Below are 18,366 nucleotides of genomic sequence, written 5' to 3'. Positions count from 1 at the left end.
CATAGCTTCCTTCAATGTTGGTATAGTTTTATGGAAAATTTGGATGTGATAACGGCAGTTAATATAGCTGGGTTTAAAAAAGTTAGGACAAGTTCCTGGAGGAAAAATCCATAGTCTCTTATTGAGTCAGATATGAGGGGAAGCCACTGCTTGCCCTGGGATCGGTATGGTAGCATGGAATGTTGCTATTATTTGGATTTCTGCCAGGCACTTGTGACCTGGATTGGCCACTGTGGAAACAAGATACTGGGCTAGATAGGCCTTAGGTCTGACCCAATATAGCTATTCTAATGTTCACAACTTGTATCTCTTGTTGCAATTTTCTAAGAGAGTTAGTGCCAGATAACGATATGCCTGCTGATTTAAAGGCTGGTGCTTAGCCTCTGTAATATATTGTTGTGCAGATAAAATTCAGATCCTTATCCCAAAACTCATTTAATGCTGACCATTCTGTACATGAGATGTTAGCGTTCATATGCATATTAATAGAATTTTACACTAATTCCAATGTCTCAAAAGGTCTTTTACTAAGGCGCGCTAGCTGATTTAGCACTCGCTAAATGCTGACGCACCCATTATATTCTATGGACGCGCTAGCATTTAGCGTGCGCTAAATTGTCTAGCACGCCTTAGTAAAAGACCCCCCAAGTTATGGCATATTAGTGGTAGAGGGTCCATTAGACCAGGCAGGCACCAATGTGATTGTGAATGTTTGACAGAAAAGTAGTCTTGATGGGTGTTGCCCAAAATAATTTTTCAGTTGCAATTTATAAAAAAATTAAGAGTAATCCTGGTTTTAAATGGATCATGAGGAGCAGCAGGCACAAAATCTAAACCTAATGCCAACATTTCTTTGCAAAGATGTTAAGAACATAGGACAAAGTGTTGATCACTGACAATCCTGCTATGGTTTCTGAGCCTCATCCCTCTTAGGGCTGGTTCTGGGCACACAGGTATTTATGCTACCTTTATAAAATGCCACGTGCACATTTTTTATATGTAGCATTTATTTTCATGTGTATGTTAGGGCGGGGGAGGGTTGGCCTTTATAAAATGAGCATAAAATTATTGCCTTTTTGGACAAGAATAACAAAAGATTAAAAAAAAAGGGGTAGACAACTGTGTTCCACTGTCATAGATATTTGTGGATTTTCAATCAGAGTGAAGATTATAAATAAATTATTTTACATCCAGATCAGTTCCACTTTCATATCTTTTGGTTGCCTTTTTGGAAATTCCATATAGATGTTCTTTTATACATTATTCCAATAGTGTATTTCTCTTTTGCAGTTTGGCTTTATTAGAGTAACATTGAGACAGGTTTTTGAGAATCAGCCCTTTTATTTTTTAAATTTCCTTTTATTTATTTATTGTCACGGTTTGTTTATTAAGGTTTTAAGTTTACAATGCATGGAGAAGAATAAACATACATAATGAACAGCTGGAAACATGCTGATCAGAGTACAAGTAACACTAAAAGGTACATAACAAATAAGATTGCATAACAGTAAATTCCATGGGACAACAAAGGCATTTCCCAGATTTAAGCTAGAAAAACTTCCTAACAGCAAATATAAGTATGAAAATGGCAATGATACAAAAGAAAGGAGAAGAAAGGGAAGAGAAATAGAAAGAAAGAAAAAGAGATAGGTAAGAGTGGTCAGTTCAAGAGGAAGAGATGGAGTGCAAGTAAGATTTCAACAGTGACCATTTCACCTGAAAGGAAGGAAATCTATCAAAAGATTTAGCTAAATAAGCTTCAGTTCTGTAAGTGAGGCACACTAGATTCCACCATTGAGAATAGGAGGCCTTGGATAGGTCCTTCCAGCAGGTAAGTAAAATTTTTAAGGCCAAGGAAAGTAACAGATCAAACAAACAAAAATCCGAATCAGAAATCAGAGTGGATACTTCAAAGGATTTCAGTAAGAGTATCTGGTAGGTCAAGGGAATATTGATATGAAAGATGGAACAAATGGTGTCCCAGGTAGAGGTCCAGTATGAAATAATTGCAGGTCAGGAAAAAAGAAGGTGTTTGAGGGAACCTATTTCAGATTGACAAGTCCAGCAGAGATCTGAATAAGAGGCATTAATTTTATGTGATTTGACCGGGGTCCATATTGCTCTATGTAGTAGGAAGACCATATGTTGGAGATTTGAAGCTGAGCGGGAAGTGTGGAAGGTGGAGTGATAAACATGGGTCCAGGCTTCCTCTGAGATGGAGATCCCCAAATCTGTCTCCCAGGGAGTCTGTAAAGCGGATAGTGATATAGGAAGTAGAGATTTGATAAGTTTGTAAAAGTGTGAAGCGGTGTGGCCTAGGGCTAGAAACTGTCGAGAGAAGGTATATAGGGAGGGAGCCGTGCAGAAAGACATAGGGAAAAGGCCAGATTTTTAAAGTGATGATCTTAGTTGGAGCCATTGATAGAAATGGGAAGTATGGATGGAAAAAGAATCCATTAAATCATTAAATGTGAAAAAGGTTCCGTTAGGGTGACTTATCGAACCCAGGTCCCAAATATTATGGTTAAACCAATGGGGCCAGGATACAGGTTTTTTATCAATAGTGATGTGCTTATTGTACCACAGGGGACAATAGGAGGAGAGATGCCAAGGGATATCAAGGCGGGAGTCTAGTTCTGTGAGGACTTTATGAGTTATCGAGAGAATAGGATTTTTGAGGTGATCAAGGAAGTTCGCAGTTCCCATCAGGCGGAGAAGGGGAAAAGGTCTCACAAGGGACGTTTCTAAGCGTAGCCAGTTGGGCATGTCCGACAAGGAAGGAGAGGAGAGCCATTCCGCTCCTTGTCTTAATAGAAAGGCTTTGTGATAACAGTAAAGATCTGGAAAATTGACACCGCCCTGGTGTGTGGGAGCTTTCAGCTTACAAAGCGCAATCCTATGAGGTTTGTCATGCCAGAGGAATCTAGCCATCTTGGATTCCAGTTGTTTGTATAGAGAAGGTGGAAAGAGGAGGGGAAACATATTGAAGATGTATGTGAGTTTTGGTATCACCATCATTTTTAAGGTGTCTAATCGGCCCCACCATGAGAGTTGTAAGGGGGACCAGGAAGAGAGAATGGAGGAGAGTTGAGTGAAGAGTTTGGAAGAGATTAGTTGTATAGTCGAGCGGAGGTCTCTACCAAATGTGAGTCCTAAATATTTAATCCCATCAGAAACCCAAGTAAAAGGCTGAGAGGAGATAGTAAAAGGGAGACAGGAATCGTTTAAGGGCATAATTTCAGTTTTGTCCCAGTTAATTTTATAACCAGAAATCAATGAAAAAGAAGAAATTAACTGTATCAAGGAGGACAAGGAGGGTTCTGGATCTGAAAGATATAACAAGATGTCGTCTGCATAGGCAGAGATCTTGAATTCAATACCTGCTATTGAGATACCCTTTATGGCGGGTGTGGATCTAATAGCTACAAGGAGGGGTTCCAAGGCTAAGTTAAATAAGAGGGGGGATATAGGACAGCCTTGATGGGTCCCTCTGTGTAAAGTAAAGGAGGAGGAAGCTTCGTCGTTCACAATCAATTTAGCAGTGGGACTATTGTAGAGAAGAGATAACATATGAATGAAAGGAGGAGGATTGCCAAATTTAGATAAAACAGCAAACAGATAATTCCACTCCACTCTATCGAACGCTTTTTCGGCATCAAGTGAGACAATAGCTTTAGGACTAGTGTCTGACAGAGTGGAGTGGAGTACATGGCATAATAATCTACTAAAAACTCCACTAAAAACTTTGATTCACCAGCGGACCTTCAAAAATACCTCGATGAATATGTGGGAGCAATGACCTGACTGATCAACCCTATTTTGCTTTCTTTACCGCTCTGGAGGGCTGTGTTTTTGTTTCTTCTGTTTCAGTGTTCATCATGAGGCAGGCTGAGGAGCGGCCTGCTGAGCTCCTCTTGATAACATGCGACCCCATCTTTGGAGCTTCGTTTATTATACTATTCTGGTTTGATGTAAGCATGATCCTGCTACTTTCTTTTCCTTCCTCTTCCTCGTTCTGTCTGCACAGAGTGGTCATCTTCTCTCCACCTTATCATGGTCTCACCTAGATGTCTTCAGTCGCTCCTGGATTCCATCCTCCACTGCTAATCCAGATGGTTAAAATTCACCTAGTTTCTCTTAACGTCAATGGGATAAACAGCCCCATTAAAAGGAAAAAGATCCTACACTACTTCAAACACTTGAAAGCGGATATTTGTCTACTGCAAGAGACTCATCTTTCCTTAGAGGAAGCACAGAAACTATCAGGGGGCTGGGTCCAACATTGTTTTGCCACACTGGCTCAGGGTAAAAAACATGGTGTTATCACCCTGATGAAGAAATCCCTTAATTTTCAACTTTCCTCTCATAAATATGACCCCCAGCGGCCGATGGTCTCTCGTAGAAGGTTCAATAGAGGGTCAACCTTTAAACGTCTTCAACGTCTATGCCCCCAACGCTGATGATCCTTCTTTCTTTCACTCCTTCCAGACTTTGAGCACCGCCTCTTTAACATCTCACACCATTTTCGCTGGGGACTTCAACTTTTCCATCGACCCATTCATAGATAGATCTTCTACCTGCCGCCCTGCTAAGCTGGGAGTCCGTATTGCGGTTCACAAGTTAATGGACTTATATGGATGGTCTGACATATGGAGAATTCTTCACCCAACCACCAAAGATTATACTTTCTACTCTGCTCCCCATCGATCTCACTCCAGGATTGACTACATTCTAGGATCCAAAGACATTCTGAATCTTGTCTCTTCTTCACGAATCCACGACATCACCATCTCAGATCACGCAGCTGTTTCTTATACAATCCAGTGGTCTGTTCCCTCCTCCTTTCGACAATGGAGAATGAATAACCTTCTCCTTCATGACGAGGACTTTCTCTCCCACATTAAGAAAGAATCTCAATCATTTTTCGACATTAATCTTTCCTCAGTTAAATTTCCTTTTATTAATAATAATAATAACTTTATTCTTGAATACCGCCCACCCATAGAAGATCTGGGCGGTTCATAAAGAACTGGACAATCAGTGAATTATACATATTAAACATAGTAAAATTGAAGTTAAGAACAATTATGTAATAAATTTATCAAACTAATATGTTTTTAAAATCCTTCTAAAAGCAGTCTACGAAAACATTTGAAAGATCAAAGGACTCAACCAAGAATTCAGTTTTCCTAATTAAAAAGCAAATGTCTTATTTAAAAATCTCTTGAATCAATAGGCCTTAATAGAAGGATACATGAACATAAAATCATTACGGGTATTTTTTAATGATCTGTAAAAAGTAAATTGGGAGGCTAACCTGCAGCCAGACCGAAAAGAGCTTTAAAACAGAGACAACTAAATTTATGTTTAAATGTTTTTATTAAGGTTTTCAAGAAAAAGGTGCAAGTAAAAGATCATAGCAGCATAATCCAGAAACTCGCACATGTGCACAATTCAAACTCCCCCCATCCCTCCCCCCACCCCTCCCACCAACAACAGTAATGTCAACAGCCAACATGTTAACCAGTGACGTGTGACCACCTTCACAAGTTCAGTAATCGTCCATGGGCCTGGGGTGTAAGGTCCATCCATAAATGTTCCCAAATCTGACAGAAGCGGCGACCTGGGCCCAGGTCATGGTCACCAGCCTGCTTCCGCTCCAAAGAGGCTTGCACTATCATCAGAGCTCTCCTCTGACTATAAGTCGGTGGATCCGGTGATATCCAGTTTGTCAATATAGCTTTCTTTCCCAAAAGCACCATATTGTATAGGGCTACCCGTCCCACTGCTGAAAGGGGAAATGTGGACCAATTTTGAAGACGTTGTAACGTATCAAGCAGAAAAGGGGAGATGTTACACTTGTAAAGGGTCTTAAGGTCTCTAGGGATCCATACTCCCAGATATTGCTGAGTCTGCTGAGTCAGACCATAGGTCCATCATGCCCAGCAGTCCACTCCCGCGGCGGCCCCCCAGGTCAATGACCTGTAAGTGATCTTTTACTTAACATTGTCCTGTATAGTATCCCTCTAATTGTACCCTTCAATCCCCTTTTCCTTCAGGAACTTGTCCAATCCCTTTTTGAAACCCAATAACGTACTCTGCTCTACCACCTCCTCTGGAAGCGCATTTCAGGTGTCCACCACCTCTGAGTGAAGAAGAACTTCCTAGTATGTGTTCTGAATCTGTCTCCCTTCAATTTTTTTGAGTGCCCTCTTGTTTTTGTTGCCCCCGCCAGTCTGAAGAATCTGTCCCTCTCTACTTTCTCTATGCCCTTCATGATCTTGTAAGTTTCTATCATGTCCCATCTAAGCCTCCGCTTTTCCAGGGAAAAGAGCCTCAGCTTCTTTAGCCTCTCATCATATGAAAGGTTTTCCATGCCCTTAATCATTTTTGTTGCTCTTCTCTGGACCCTCTCGAGTATCGCCATATCCTTCTTAAGGTACGGCGACCAGTATTGAGCGCAGTACTCCAGATGCGGGCGCACCATCGCCCGATACAGCGGCAGGATAACTTCCTTCGTTCTGGTAGTGATACCTTTTTTGATAATGCCCAACATTCTGTTCGCCTTCTTTGAGGCTGCTGCGCATTGTGCCGCCGGCTTCATTATTATCCACCAAAACCCCCAAGTCCTTTTCTAGGTTGCCTTCCCCCAGTACCATCCCCCCACATCGTGTAGTTGTACATCGGGTTTCTTTTCCCTATGTGCAAGACTTTACATTTCTCTACATTGAAGCTCATCTGCCATTTGTTTGCCCACTCACTCAGTTTGTTCAGGTCCCTTTGTAGTTCTTTACATTCCTCAACAGTTCTGACCCTACTGGAGAGTTTTGTGTCATCCGCAAATTTTAAAACACAAAACTCTCTAGTAGGATCAGAACTGTTGAGGAATGTAAAGAACTACAAAGGGACCTGAACAAACTGAGTGAGTGGGCAAACAAATGGCAGATGAGCTTCAATGTAGAGAAATGTAAAGCCTTGCACATTTTTTCTTTTTTTTTCCCCCTCCCCAAAAAATCGTGAATATGTGAAATCGTGAATGGGGAGGGAGAAGTGTACAGAGTTTTGTACTTTAACACAAGCAATTAGGTTGTTGCTCCTGGATTGTGTTTAGTTTTTTGACTATAAAATACCTTGCCCAACAATAGCAACTGCCATATAGGTGATCCATCCCAGGTTCCCAGCCTAACCCAGATGGCAAAAATAGAAGTTGCACCCACAGTCTTCCAAATAACCGTCTAACATCAGTACCAGGTCCCTTGGAGCCACTCTTCCTAAGGAAGGTCACACACCACCACACAAACAAAATGCTCAAACCCTCTCCCTCCCCACACCCACCCACCTCTTCCTAAGGAAGGTCACACACCACCACACAAACAAAATGCTCAAACCCTCTCCCTCCCCACACCCACCAACCACTCCCCCCTCCCTCCCAGTTCCCAAACCCACATTCCTAAAGTAGCACAGCTATAGACACCACTTCAAAGAGGGTCTAGAGTTGTGTAAGGTCACGATTTGGTGCCGCCCCGAGTCCCCTTCACATCCAGATATAGGGTACACTCTTGCCGGCTCCACTGCTGGAGCAAGGAGTAAACACTGAACTATATTCCTTCAACCAAACCATTACAATTATCAGAATAGGCAAATGCATATAAAGAAAAAACTGCAGAACCAAGTAGAAAGTCCTATGCAATAAGGGTAGCTGTGGGGCTGAAGTTCCCCCAGGTCAAGGGAGTCCAAAAACCACATTGCCACAACACTAAGCATTAAACAACATTACTAATGGGTAACCAAATCTTATCATCACCCAACACTGTCAATTAGGATCTTGAGGACGTAATACATGGGTGTTCAAATAGTTTGCTGCTTCCAAAGATGAATCAAAGATATGCCACTGGCCTTGGTGATGGAAGCACAGAATAGCTGGGTAGGTAAACATAAACCGTATCTTTTTATCCGCCAAGGCAGAGCAAAGCGAGTAAAACAATTTTCTTTTCTCAGTCAATGCCGCGGAGTAATCCTGAAAGATACACACTTCTGAATCGTCATATTTCAAGGAATCACGAAGCTGCTTGTACTGTCGCAATATTTCCACTTTATGATTGTAATTAAGCAGTTTAACTATGACCATCCTCGGACGCGCCTCTCGAGTCTGTGCTCTGCCCATACGATGTGCCCACTCCAAGCAAATAGGACCTAGGCCCTCCCTCATGGGAAAAGTAGTATCCAGCCACAGTTCCATGGCCCGCAGTAGGGAGGACCCTGACACCGTCTCTGGTATGCCCAGAAAACGAAGGCTGGACTTGCAGGAACGATTTTCCAGGTCTTCAATCCGCTCTGCTTGTGCACAGGTAAGGGCCCATAGGTCTTGTAAAGTTTTGTCCTGATCTCCATACGTGTCTTCCAATTTAGACACGCGGGCCTTCACTTCCGTAGTGCGGCGGTTAGTGTCTGCTACCATGTTCTCCAGCCGCTGTAGTTGGTCGGAAAACCGCTCAATACCTGGTTGCACCGCCAAAGTGACTGCCTGTGTGATGTCCCACAACGCTTCGGGCGTGAGTTGAATGACCGCGGCTGAGGTTCCCAGCGCCATTTTGTCTGTCCCCGGTGGCTGCCGGTCGCGATCTTTTTTTGTATTGCGCTTGGCCATCTGCGGTACCGGGGAAGCAAGGAATCTGTCCATGCGACTCAGAAGTAAGATAACCTCCCGGTTAGCTCAGAATCAAGTCAGAGCAGCTATGGAAAATGCAGGGTGACTCGGGGCCCAGGAGCTCAGGCAGCACACGTATGCCTCAGCCTACTGCATCATGTGATCCCCCAGAGACAACTAAATTTAAAAAGAATACGTGCTTCAAAAGGCAACCAATGTAGTTGCTGATAAAAAGGACTGATATGATCATACTTCTTCAGACCAAAAATTAAACCCATACTGGTTGAAATTATAACATAGTAACATAGCAGATGATGGCAGATAAAGACTAGAATGATCCATCCAGTCTGCCCAACCTGATTCATTAAAAAAAAATTTTTTTCTTAGCTATTTCTGGGCAAGAATCCAAAGCTCTACCCAGTACTGTTCTTGGGTTCCAACTACTGAAGTCTCCGTCAAAGCTCACTCCAGCCTATCTACACCCTCACAGCCATTGAAGCCATTCCCAGCCCATCCTCAACCAAAAGGCCATATGCAGATACATATCGTGCAAGTCTGCCCAGTATTGGCCTTAGTTCAATATTTACTACTAGTCGTTAAGCCCGTTACATTAACGGGTGCTAGAATTTATGTCTGTCTGTATTTTTCTTTCTGTCTCTTTCCTCCCTCCATTTCCCTGTGTAGCGCTGTCTCTGCTTTCTTCCTCAGTCTGCACTCTCAAACTGTAACATTACTGCTTAGCTTTTTCTCCCTGCAAGCATCTCTGCTCTAGCCCCCTGTCCTTCTGTGACTGTCTGTGTGTCTCTCTCTACTTGTGCACTGTTTGTTTGTTTTTTTCAATCTCTCTTTAGCTCCTGATCCCCTCTCACTGACCCTTGCCGACTGCATGTAATTCCGGTTAGGTTTCCATGGCAACCCTGCTCGCGGGTCTGTTCGGTAGGGCCGTTTTTTCGGGTCTGCCGGCGCCGGGTGGGGAAGAGTCCTGGCTCCTTTTTTGGTTTGGGCGCGTGCAGAGGGGCTCAACAGCGCACAACCACCTTTCCTTCCCTCCCTCCATCAGGTGCAGTGCAGCTCCACCAATGTTAAAAGCAGCCGCATCGAAATCAGAGGCCTGCCACTGCCGTAGCACGTTCCCCTCTGCCTTGGTCCCGCCCCTTCTCTGACATATGGGACCGCGGCAGAGGGAACGTGTTACGGTGGCGGCAGGACTCCAATTTCAAAGCAGCTGCTTTTAACATAGGCGTAGCTGAACTGTACCTGATGGAGGAAGGGAAGGAACGGTGGGGCAAATTTCGTCAACGGCAGTCCTTGTGCGGTTCGAGAGAGGGGGGGGTGGAGTCGGCGACTTGCAGCTTCGCGTGCCTCCCATCCCCCCTTCCCTCCGGCTCCGCCGCCGATAGTCTCCACCTGCATTGCCCCTGGCGCAGCACTCACCGGCCCGTCGGGCGGGGAACGGAGGAACAGGTTCAGGGCTGCCAGGGGGGGAGGAGTGAGTCCGGCTGAGACTGGCAGGAAGAGGAAGGCGGAGCAGGTGAGCCGGCACCGAAAAAAACTTTAAAGAGCCAGCCAGACCGTGAGTGCGAGCTGTTGTAAGTTTGCATGTGCACTCTTGCCGGCCACGGACATATGGATCACGGAAGCACGCGGATTAGAGTGCGCATGCGCCGCCTACGGTTTTATTATATAGATTATTTTCTGATTCTAAATCCTCTGTGTTCATCGCACATGTCTTTGAACTCCGTCACTATTTATTATGCAAAACTACAGTTCAGAATCTTTAGAAATTTTGCTTTTAGAAATAGAACCAAAAGGAAAACAAGTTTTATTATGTGACTGAAAGATGATAGTGCTACAGCTTACAGTGTAAACCTGCTTGTTATGGCTGAGGACTTCTTTTTTTTCCTTCAAAGTGCTTGATTACATTTTCTTAAAAACTTGCTGCTATTACAAGCTTTATTTGTCTTTGCCTGCTTAGCAGATAACTTTTAGGCAATTGCAGAAGATACTAAGCATTCAGGATAGATTTCTGGTAGTATAATATAATTAACAGTTTTCTCAATAATAAGTTGCATGCACATAGCTAGGTACTAGAGAATGACACGAGGAAAAACTTTGTTCTCGTCTCCGCCCCGTCCCTGCGAGCTCGGTCCCCGCCCCCGCAAACCATCTGATCCTGTCCCTGCAAGCAAGGTCCCCATGCCCGCAAACCATCTGATACCATCCACATAAGCCTCGAATAGTTTTAAACTGAACTTATTTTATTAAAGCATAAAAAGAAACAATATTCTGTACAATTGTCATTTTATAAATCAAAGTTCTGGCTGCTGAACTAGAGAAAGAGATGTTTAGCTGGCAGGGCTTTGTTTATAAATGTTTATCAACACAACTAATATACTACTTTATCCTAAAGCAAAAAAAATAAAATAAATAGAATTTTTTTTCTACCTTAGTTGTCTAGTTTCTGCTTTCCTCATCTTCTCATTCATTTCCTTCCATCTACTGTCTGCCTCTTGCATATGCTCTGTTACTGTGCCTCTCCCTTCCATCTCTCCCTCTCCCTCCACCCCCCACCCCAATTGGTCTGGCACCCATCTTCTTCCCTCCGCTCCCCCCATAGTCTGAGATCTCTCTCTTCCCCATTTCCCTTCATCGCCTTCTCCCCCATTTCTCTTCAGCATCTTCTCCCCACTCTCTCTTCCCCATTTCACTTTAGCATCTGTTCCTCCCCACTGCACCTTCCCCAGTTCCCTTCAGTGTCTGTTCCTCTCCACCCCACCTTCCCTCTCTCTCTCCTTTCCCCAGTTCTCTTCAGTGTCTGTTCCTCCCCATCCCACCTTTCCTCTATTTCTCCCTCCCTTACCTTCATGGCAGGCAATTTCTAAATTTCTTTCTATGAGCAGCTGAGCCTTGATCCCTACCAGGGACTGCAGCTCAGGAGTCAGGGAAAGTTTCACAAGTTAAACAAAGGTTAGTGACCTGTAAGGATATCGTCATTGCTGGCCCTTGTTTCAGCTGAATCACAGAACAGAGAACTTACATGATGGGGGGATCATCCTTACCTTCAAGGCGGGTGATTTCCAATTTTTCTTTCTACAAGCAGCCAAGCCTTGAAGTCACGTGTGGCTACCATAAAGGTCTCCTTTGATGCAACTTTCGGTTTCCGGTTGCATCAGATGAGACCTTTACGCCTGCCACACGCGACTTCAAGGCTCGGCTGCTCATAGAAAGAAAATTTAGAAATCACCTGCCACGAAAGTAAGGGGAAAGGAGGGTGAAAGGGAGATGCCCGGATGGACGGCGGTGGCAATTGGACAATGGCAGCAATGATCTTTAGTAAGGAGGGAGGGAGCGCGATCGGTGACCACGTGCGTTCCCTTCCTTTACTGCTCCACGGGGCGGTGAATGGGATTGTCCCTGTAGCCATGGTGAACACTTTTTTCCCCACCGTTTCGGCAGGTAACAGCCACCTTGTCATTCTCTACTAGGTACTATGCTGTTTTCATATGCTTTGGAACATATATATATATATCTAAGCAGAATGGAATATATTCTGAAGTATAATTGAACCAAATATTTTGTTTTACTGTAGATTACTTGTGAAACCACAGTGGCGTGACTTGCTTCCATGCAAGATGGGGATTTGGGTTTGTCTTACAGTGAAGTCATTGCCTCAGCTGTTTCAGGTAAGTACTTGCATGTATTTAGTAGATATAGTGCTCCGTTTGTGAACCCTCAGTATAATGAGAATCAAGTTGTCTTGAGATCCTTATTTAATGGAGAAAAATCTCCCCTTATATAATAAAGGATAGAAATTAAACAATTCTTAGGAGCCTTTTACTAAGGCACGCTAGCCGATTTAGTGCGTGCTAAATATTAGTGCACGCTAAATGCTAAACGCGTCCATTATATTCTATGGATGCGTTAGCATTCAGCATCCACTGAATTGTCTAGCACGCCTTAGTAAAAGACCCCACTTGTGTCATGAAATGTGATGAACAAAACAGGAGCAGTAAGAGTCATTTAGAATCAAGGTGAGAAATAGCAAGTGAACTTTATTTCCTTAGCAAAATCAATTGGCTTTTTAGAATCAAGTGATTAATCATAATAACTGAACTCACACAGATTGCCCTGATCAAAAGTTTACATACCCTTGATTGTTTGGGCTGATAATATACATTCAAGTTAACACACACAGATTGAGATGGAACGAAGGGTAAGTATAAATAATGAATTTCTTAGCTCCTGAGAAATCCTTGTGCATTTCATCCAGTGCTGCACTGAATTTGCTGGTTACTGAAACATGGGGAGAGCAAAAGAACTGTCAAAGGATCTGCAAGCAAAAGTAGTTCAACTTTATAAATCAGGAGAAGGATGTCAAAAGATAGCCAAAGATTTGAAAATGCCAGTTAGTACTGTTCAAACTCTGATCAAGAAGTGGAAAATTATGGGTCCAGTTAATACCAAGCTATGGTCAAAAAGATTTCAGACTCAACTGCCAGGAAACTTTGTTAGGGATATAAAGAAAACCCCACAAGCAACTTCTACTAAAACACAGGCTTCTCTGAAACAAAGTGGTGTGACTGTTTCAGCATGCACAGCAAAGAGATGCTTAAAAATGGGCTGTATGGTAGAGTTGAAAACAAAAACTGTGGATACAGATGTTCTGGAGATAATTTATTAAACACTGACATATAAAACCACGAAAATTCAATTAAAAGAGTACAGTGATAAAAAATGCTGTGATAAAAATCCAATCGGACCCTACATGGTCCGTGTGAGCAAAGAACACCGCAGACAAGCTGAAGTAGCAAAAAAATGCTATCATTGGGTCTCCCCATTTTTCTTTGCTGTATGGTAGAGTTGCCAGAAAAGCCATTACGGCACCAAAGCTGCAAAACAGCCTGCTTACAATACACCAAATAGCATCTAGGGAAACCTCAAAACTTCAGGAACAAGATAATTTGGAGTGGTGAGACCAAAATTGAACGTTGTGTGTGGAGATAAGTCAACAAAGCCTATGAAGAAAAGCACACCATCTCTACTGTGAAGCATGGGGTGGGGGTAGGGGGATGAGCTACAGCAGCACAGGGAATTTGGTCAAAATTGATGGAAGGATGAATGTAGCATCTTAGCAGAAAATATTAGAAGTGAATTTGTATTCATCAGCCAAGAAGCTGCACATGGGGCGCACTTAGACCTTCCAATGTGACAATGATCTGAAACATAAGGCCAAGTCGACCCTTCAGTGGCTGCAGCAGAAAAAGTGAAGGTTCTGGAGTGGCCATCACGGTCTCCTGACTTCAACATCATTGAGCCACTTTAGGGAGAAGTTCATGCTAGACAATTTACAGGATCTGAAGGCTTTTTGCCATGAAGGATGGGCATCTTTACCACATGAGAAAATAAAGGGCTTCATTCACAACTATCAGAAAAGACTGTTAGTCATTGTTGATATTAAGAACTTAAGGGTATGCAAACTTTTGATAGAACCATTTTATTATTTGCTTTATTGCTATAGTTTGTTTAATGATTGTGCTATACTGTGATGCACAATTGTTTAATTTGAAACACATTAGAAATATAAGAAATTGTTTTTGTCTGATCACTCATTCTTTTTTTAATCTTTATTATTGTTTCAAAATAATAGCAAAGGAAAAATATTTATTACAGAAAAATTACGAAAGATCGCTCATATTTTTTACAAATGGTACACAACTTAGACAAATTCTGTCAGGGGTATATAAACTTATGATTACAACTGTAATAGTCCCAAAGGGTTTGAATTTGATTTTCATTGCAAGTTAATGGAAGTTCATGATGCCACAGTCAAAAGAAATTTGAGGACCTATGAAAAATAGCACTCATCTATCTGAACTGGGTTAAAAGATTTTCTAAACCTTTGGATCTTCATCATCCACTATCAGCGACAGTAAACATTGAAGACTACAGTGACTTCTCAGAATGAGTTCTACCAAAATTCCCCCAAGAGTACAAAGTTCACCTCCATAAAGTTGTAAACACCACCAAACGATCTGCAGGCCTTTCTTGCTGTGGCTGAAGTAGGGGGATAATACATCAACCACAAAGTAAAAAATGAATGGGAGTGTGAGGGGAATGTAGCTAGGAAAAAAACTGCTGATCTCTAGAATTACCGTCTGCTACTTGTTTCATGTTCCCTTAAGAGCATCTTGATCAGGGGTTCTTAACCTAGTCTTCAAGGTACACCCAATCAGTAAGATTTTCAGGATATTTGCATTTACTGCTTTCTAGTATGCAAATCTCTCATACATATTCATTGTGAATGTCCTGAAAATCCAACTGCTTAAGTATGCCTGAGAACTGGGTAGGGTAGCATTGATCTAATTTTCCTCACCTCTGAATTGTAATTTATATTTTTTCAAGATAGACTTCCAAATCTCTTTATCCTGAAGATCTTTTTATTATCTCCTGAAGCACTTCACAAGTCAGTAGGTGTAAAAATATTCTAAAGTTTCCTACATTACAGTACATTTATAGACTGCAAAACCTTCTAGATCGATGCAGTTTACATAAGCAAGAGACTGTACAAATCAGTGAATTACAAAATTTGTGACTTAATCATTAATTTCCCCAAAATCTTACAAACAAAGATGTTTTCAATAATTTTTGAAAGTGCAGAAGTAGCAAACAAGATACTGAGGCAGCAAACAAGATACGTAACTCAGAATCCTGACTGGCTGCCTGGAATGCAATCATTCAAAGTAAAAATTTCTTATATAGGCAGCCATGCACTGAAGGAAATACAAACATTGAAGTAATCTGCAATGGACGTTCTACCTTAAAGAGTGCAAATTGATCCAGCAAATAACTGGAAACTTGACCATGTAAGGCTTTATAACATAAAGTCCCAAATTTAAATAATACCTTGACCTCAAAGGCAACCAATGCAGCTCTCTGTAATAGGGAATAATGTGATCCAACTTTCTCAAATTAAAGATCAGACATACAGCTACATTTTGAATCTTGTGTAATCTATCTAGATTTGAACGTAGATCTGCAAGATGAACAGAGTTACAATAATCCAATGTACTGAGAGCCAAAGACTGAACCAACATTCTAAATGCAGAGGGACTGAAGTAAGACCTAATCATACGCAGCATCCATAAAATAAAGAAGCATTTCTTAACCAAGGCAGTAGTAAATGTTTTCATAGATAGATTCTTATCCAGATACACACCCAGGATTTTAATTTCCGAGTTGAGTCGATCCTATAAGTAATCCCATTAAATGAAAAAACTTTTTCCGTAGCAAAGTCATAAATAAGATGTAGATATTAGCTTCTGTACAAATGGTTTTATTGAGAGGTTAGAATTTACTCCATGACTCTTGTATAAATTAGTATTGACGTTTGGACGTTTATTTGGAAAATTAGACAAGAGTTTTCTGTTTTTTAGAAGAAATCACTGGTTTTGTCTTTGCTAAATTAAAAGCTAATTGATTATTTTGCATCCAATCATAAATCCAAGATAGACTGAGTCTAGTCTTATTCATTGCTATGTGCTGATCATCTTTTTAAGTAAAAGAAAACATCCTCTGCATATAACCCATAAGATCACTTAAACTTACAAATTAATAATGTGTATAGAATAGTTTAGCTGACAAACATGAGCTCTGAGACACACCAATATAACCCCCAGTTTCTCCCAGATGCTGGCAGAGGGCATATAAAGCTTTTTTTAAAATTGAGGACCAGAGCAGGAGTCAACTTCCACAGTTGGATTCCACAACAAGCATACACCAGACTTCCACTCACTCTCCCAATGATGTTAGACCAAACAAGTAAGTTGCTGAATAACTCAAACTTTTTACTTGTCCTTGGAACACAGAAGAGGCAATACGCTTGGACAGTAACAGTTTCTTTCAACAACTCCAAAATTATGTACAAAGTCCCAATCAAATGTAAATAGTTTAGATATACTGGATCCTCCTTGTTGTATGGATCCTGCTGCAATTCCAAAAGTCCAGGTCTATTTGTGGGGAATAGACCTAAACCTAAATTTGAGTTTTCTGCTGTGATCATTTGGTTTGTTCTTGCCCAAAAGACAGGCTTCCTTCCCAGAACCAGGCTTAAGACTTCTCAGGAGTGAAGTCACTTTTCTGAGACCACCCTCCAGGAAGTCCAAAGAACTGGCTTGGCTTCTCACATTACCCTGTGGTTTCTGGAAACTGCTGGAAACCAAAAGCAGTTTCAAAGGTGCCTGTCTGCCTCTACCTTCAATTTCCCTTGGAAATCCAGGTACAGGCAGCTTAGCACACACACACAGGTCAGAAGTTCATACTCCAACAATAGAAATTAGCAAAATACAGCACTGATAACTGCAAACTCCAAAACTTCCAAACTTTTACACTATTTACTTGCAGTCAAAGGGAATACTCCTTACCTCCAGTGCATAATATTCACCCAGAGCTACATTTGTCTATGATCTTCAACTTTAACGTGGCTTTGAAGGATAATGTAATTTCTTTCCATTTTCTTGATTTTTATTTTTTGTTTGAAATGTGGCTTCAAAATCTTAATTAAAACAAAAACTGCAAAATAAATTCACACACAGAGCTTGGAAAGAGATTGCTACTCTCCCAAAAAGTGCTTTGAGATAATTCCAAAGATATTTTATTACATGAATCACTAGAAAAGATTTGCAATACTCCCAGAAGTTCTACTACCGTATTTTCCCGAAAACAAGGTAGTGTCTTATATTCATTTGAGGCCCAAAAAAGGCACTAGATCTTATTTTCAGGTAGTGCTTATTTTTTTCATGTACATGATCATCTCTCCCTTCCTCTCCTTCACCCCAATTCTTCCTATTTCCTTTCCCCCATATGTGCAACACCTTTCCTCCCCTCTCACCCATCCCCTTGTGCCTTTCCTCTGCAGCATCTTTCTATCCCTCCATCCCTCCCATTCCCCTGTATAGCAGAACCCTTGCACAGCTTCCATCCTTCCCTCGTGCAGCAGAACCCTTGAGCAACTGCCGCCATCCTCACCGCACCGCAGAACCCCCGCTGACCCTCCATCCTTCCCTCCCAACCGATCCCGACTATAAATACCTTCCAGCAGAGGAGCATCGGGCCAGCAGCACTCACAGGCTGCTTCGCAACCTTCTCACTGGGGCTTTCTATGTGCTGCGTTACTGATGATGTCAGTACATAGAAGGCCCCAGCGAGAAGGCCGCAAAGCAGCCTGTGAGTGCTGTGGCCCAACGCTTCTCTGCCAGAAGGTATTTATGGTCGCGGTTGGCGGGGATCGGTTGGGAGGGAAGGATGGAGGGTCAGCAGATGTTAGGCAGTTTGGCTGCGTGGCGGGGCAGCTGCCTATGACTAGGGCTTATTTTTGGGGGTAGGGCTTATATTAAGACCTACCCCAGAAATCATGCTAGGGCTTATTTTCAGGGAAACACAATAGATGGCCCTGACATGGTACAATGTTTTCACTCTTTTGAAAGACTGCTTTAGAGGAATAAAGTAAGATTCTCTTGTTTAACCAAAATATCTATTAAAAATTTTGTTGCAAATCCAAAAATCTTTTTCAATATGTAGGGTTAATCCGGGTACGCAAGAGGGTGATATCACCTGATGGCACTGGGACAGAACTGTTCTCAGAGCTAGTGAACCTCTAAGTCTGTATGCACCTATCAGGGAGGTGGAAGGAATAATGTACCTATTTAATTCTGCTATTTATG

General features: G+C 42.1%; 1 protein-coding gene across 1 annotated transcript in view; it reads left to right on the top strand.

The window, feature by feature from the left end:
* The window catches only part of DNAJC1 (DnaJ heat shock protein family (Hsp40) member C1), a 327,684-nt gene that overhangs the window by 213,473 nt on the left and 95,845 nt on the right, over positions 1-18,366 (top strand). The window contains exon 6 of the mRNA XM_033931327.1: positions 12,237-12,330. Coding sequence (XP_033787218.1) covers positions 12,237-12,330 — 94 coding nt within the window. The remainder of the gene's footprint in view (positions 1-12,236; positions 12,331-18,366) is intronic.

Source organism: Geotrypetes seraphini, chromosome 2 (assembly GCF_902459505.1).
Source record: "Geotrypetes seraphini chromosome 2, aGeoSer1.1, whole genome shotgun sequence".
In the NCBI taxonomy this organism is placed as follows: domain Eukaryota; kingdom Metazoa; phylum Chordata; class Amphibia; order Gymnophiona; family Dermophiidae; genus Geotrypetes; species Geotrypetes seraphini.
Note: the sequence above shows the minus strand (reverse complement) of the source record. Positions and strands in the feature narration are given on the sequence as shown.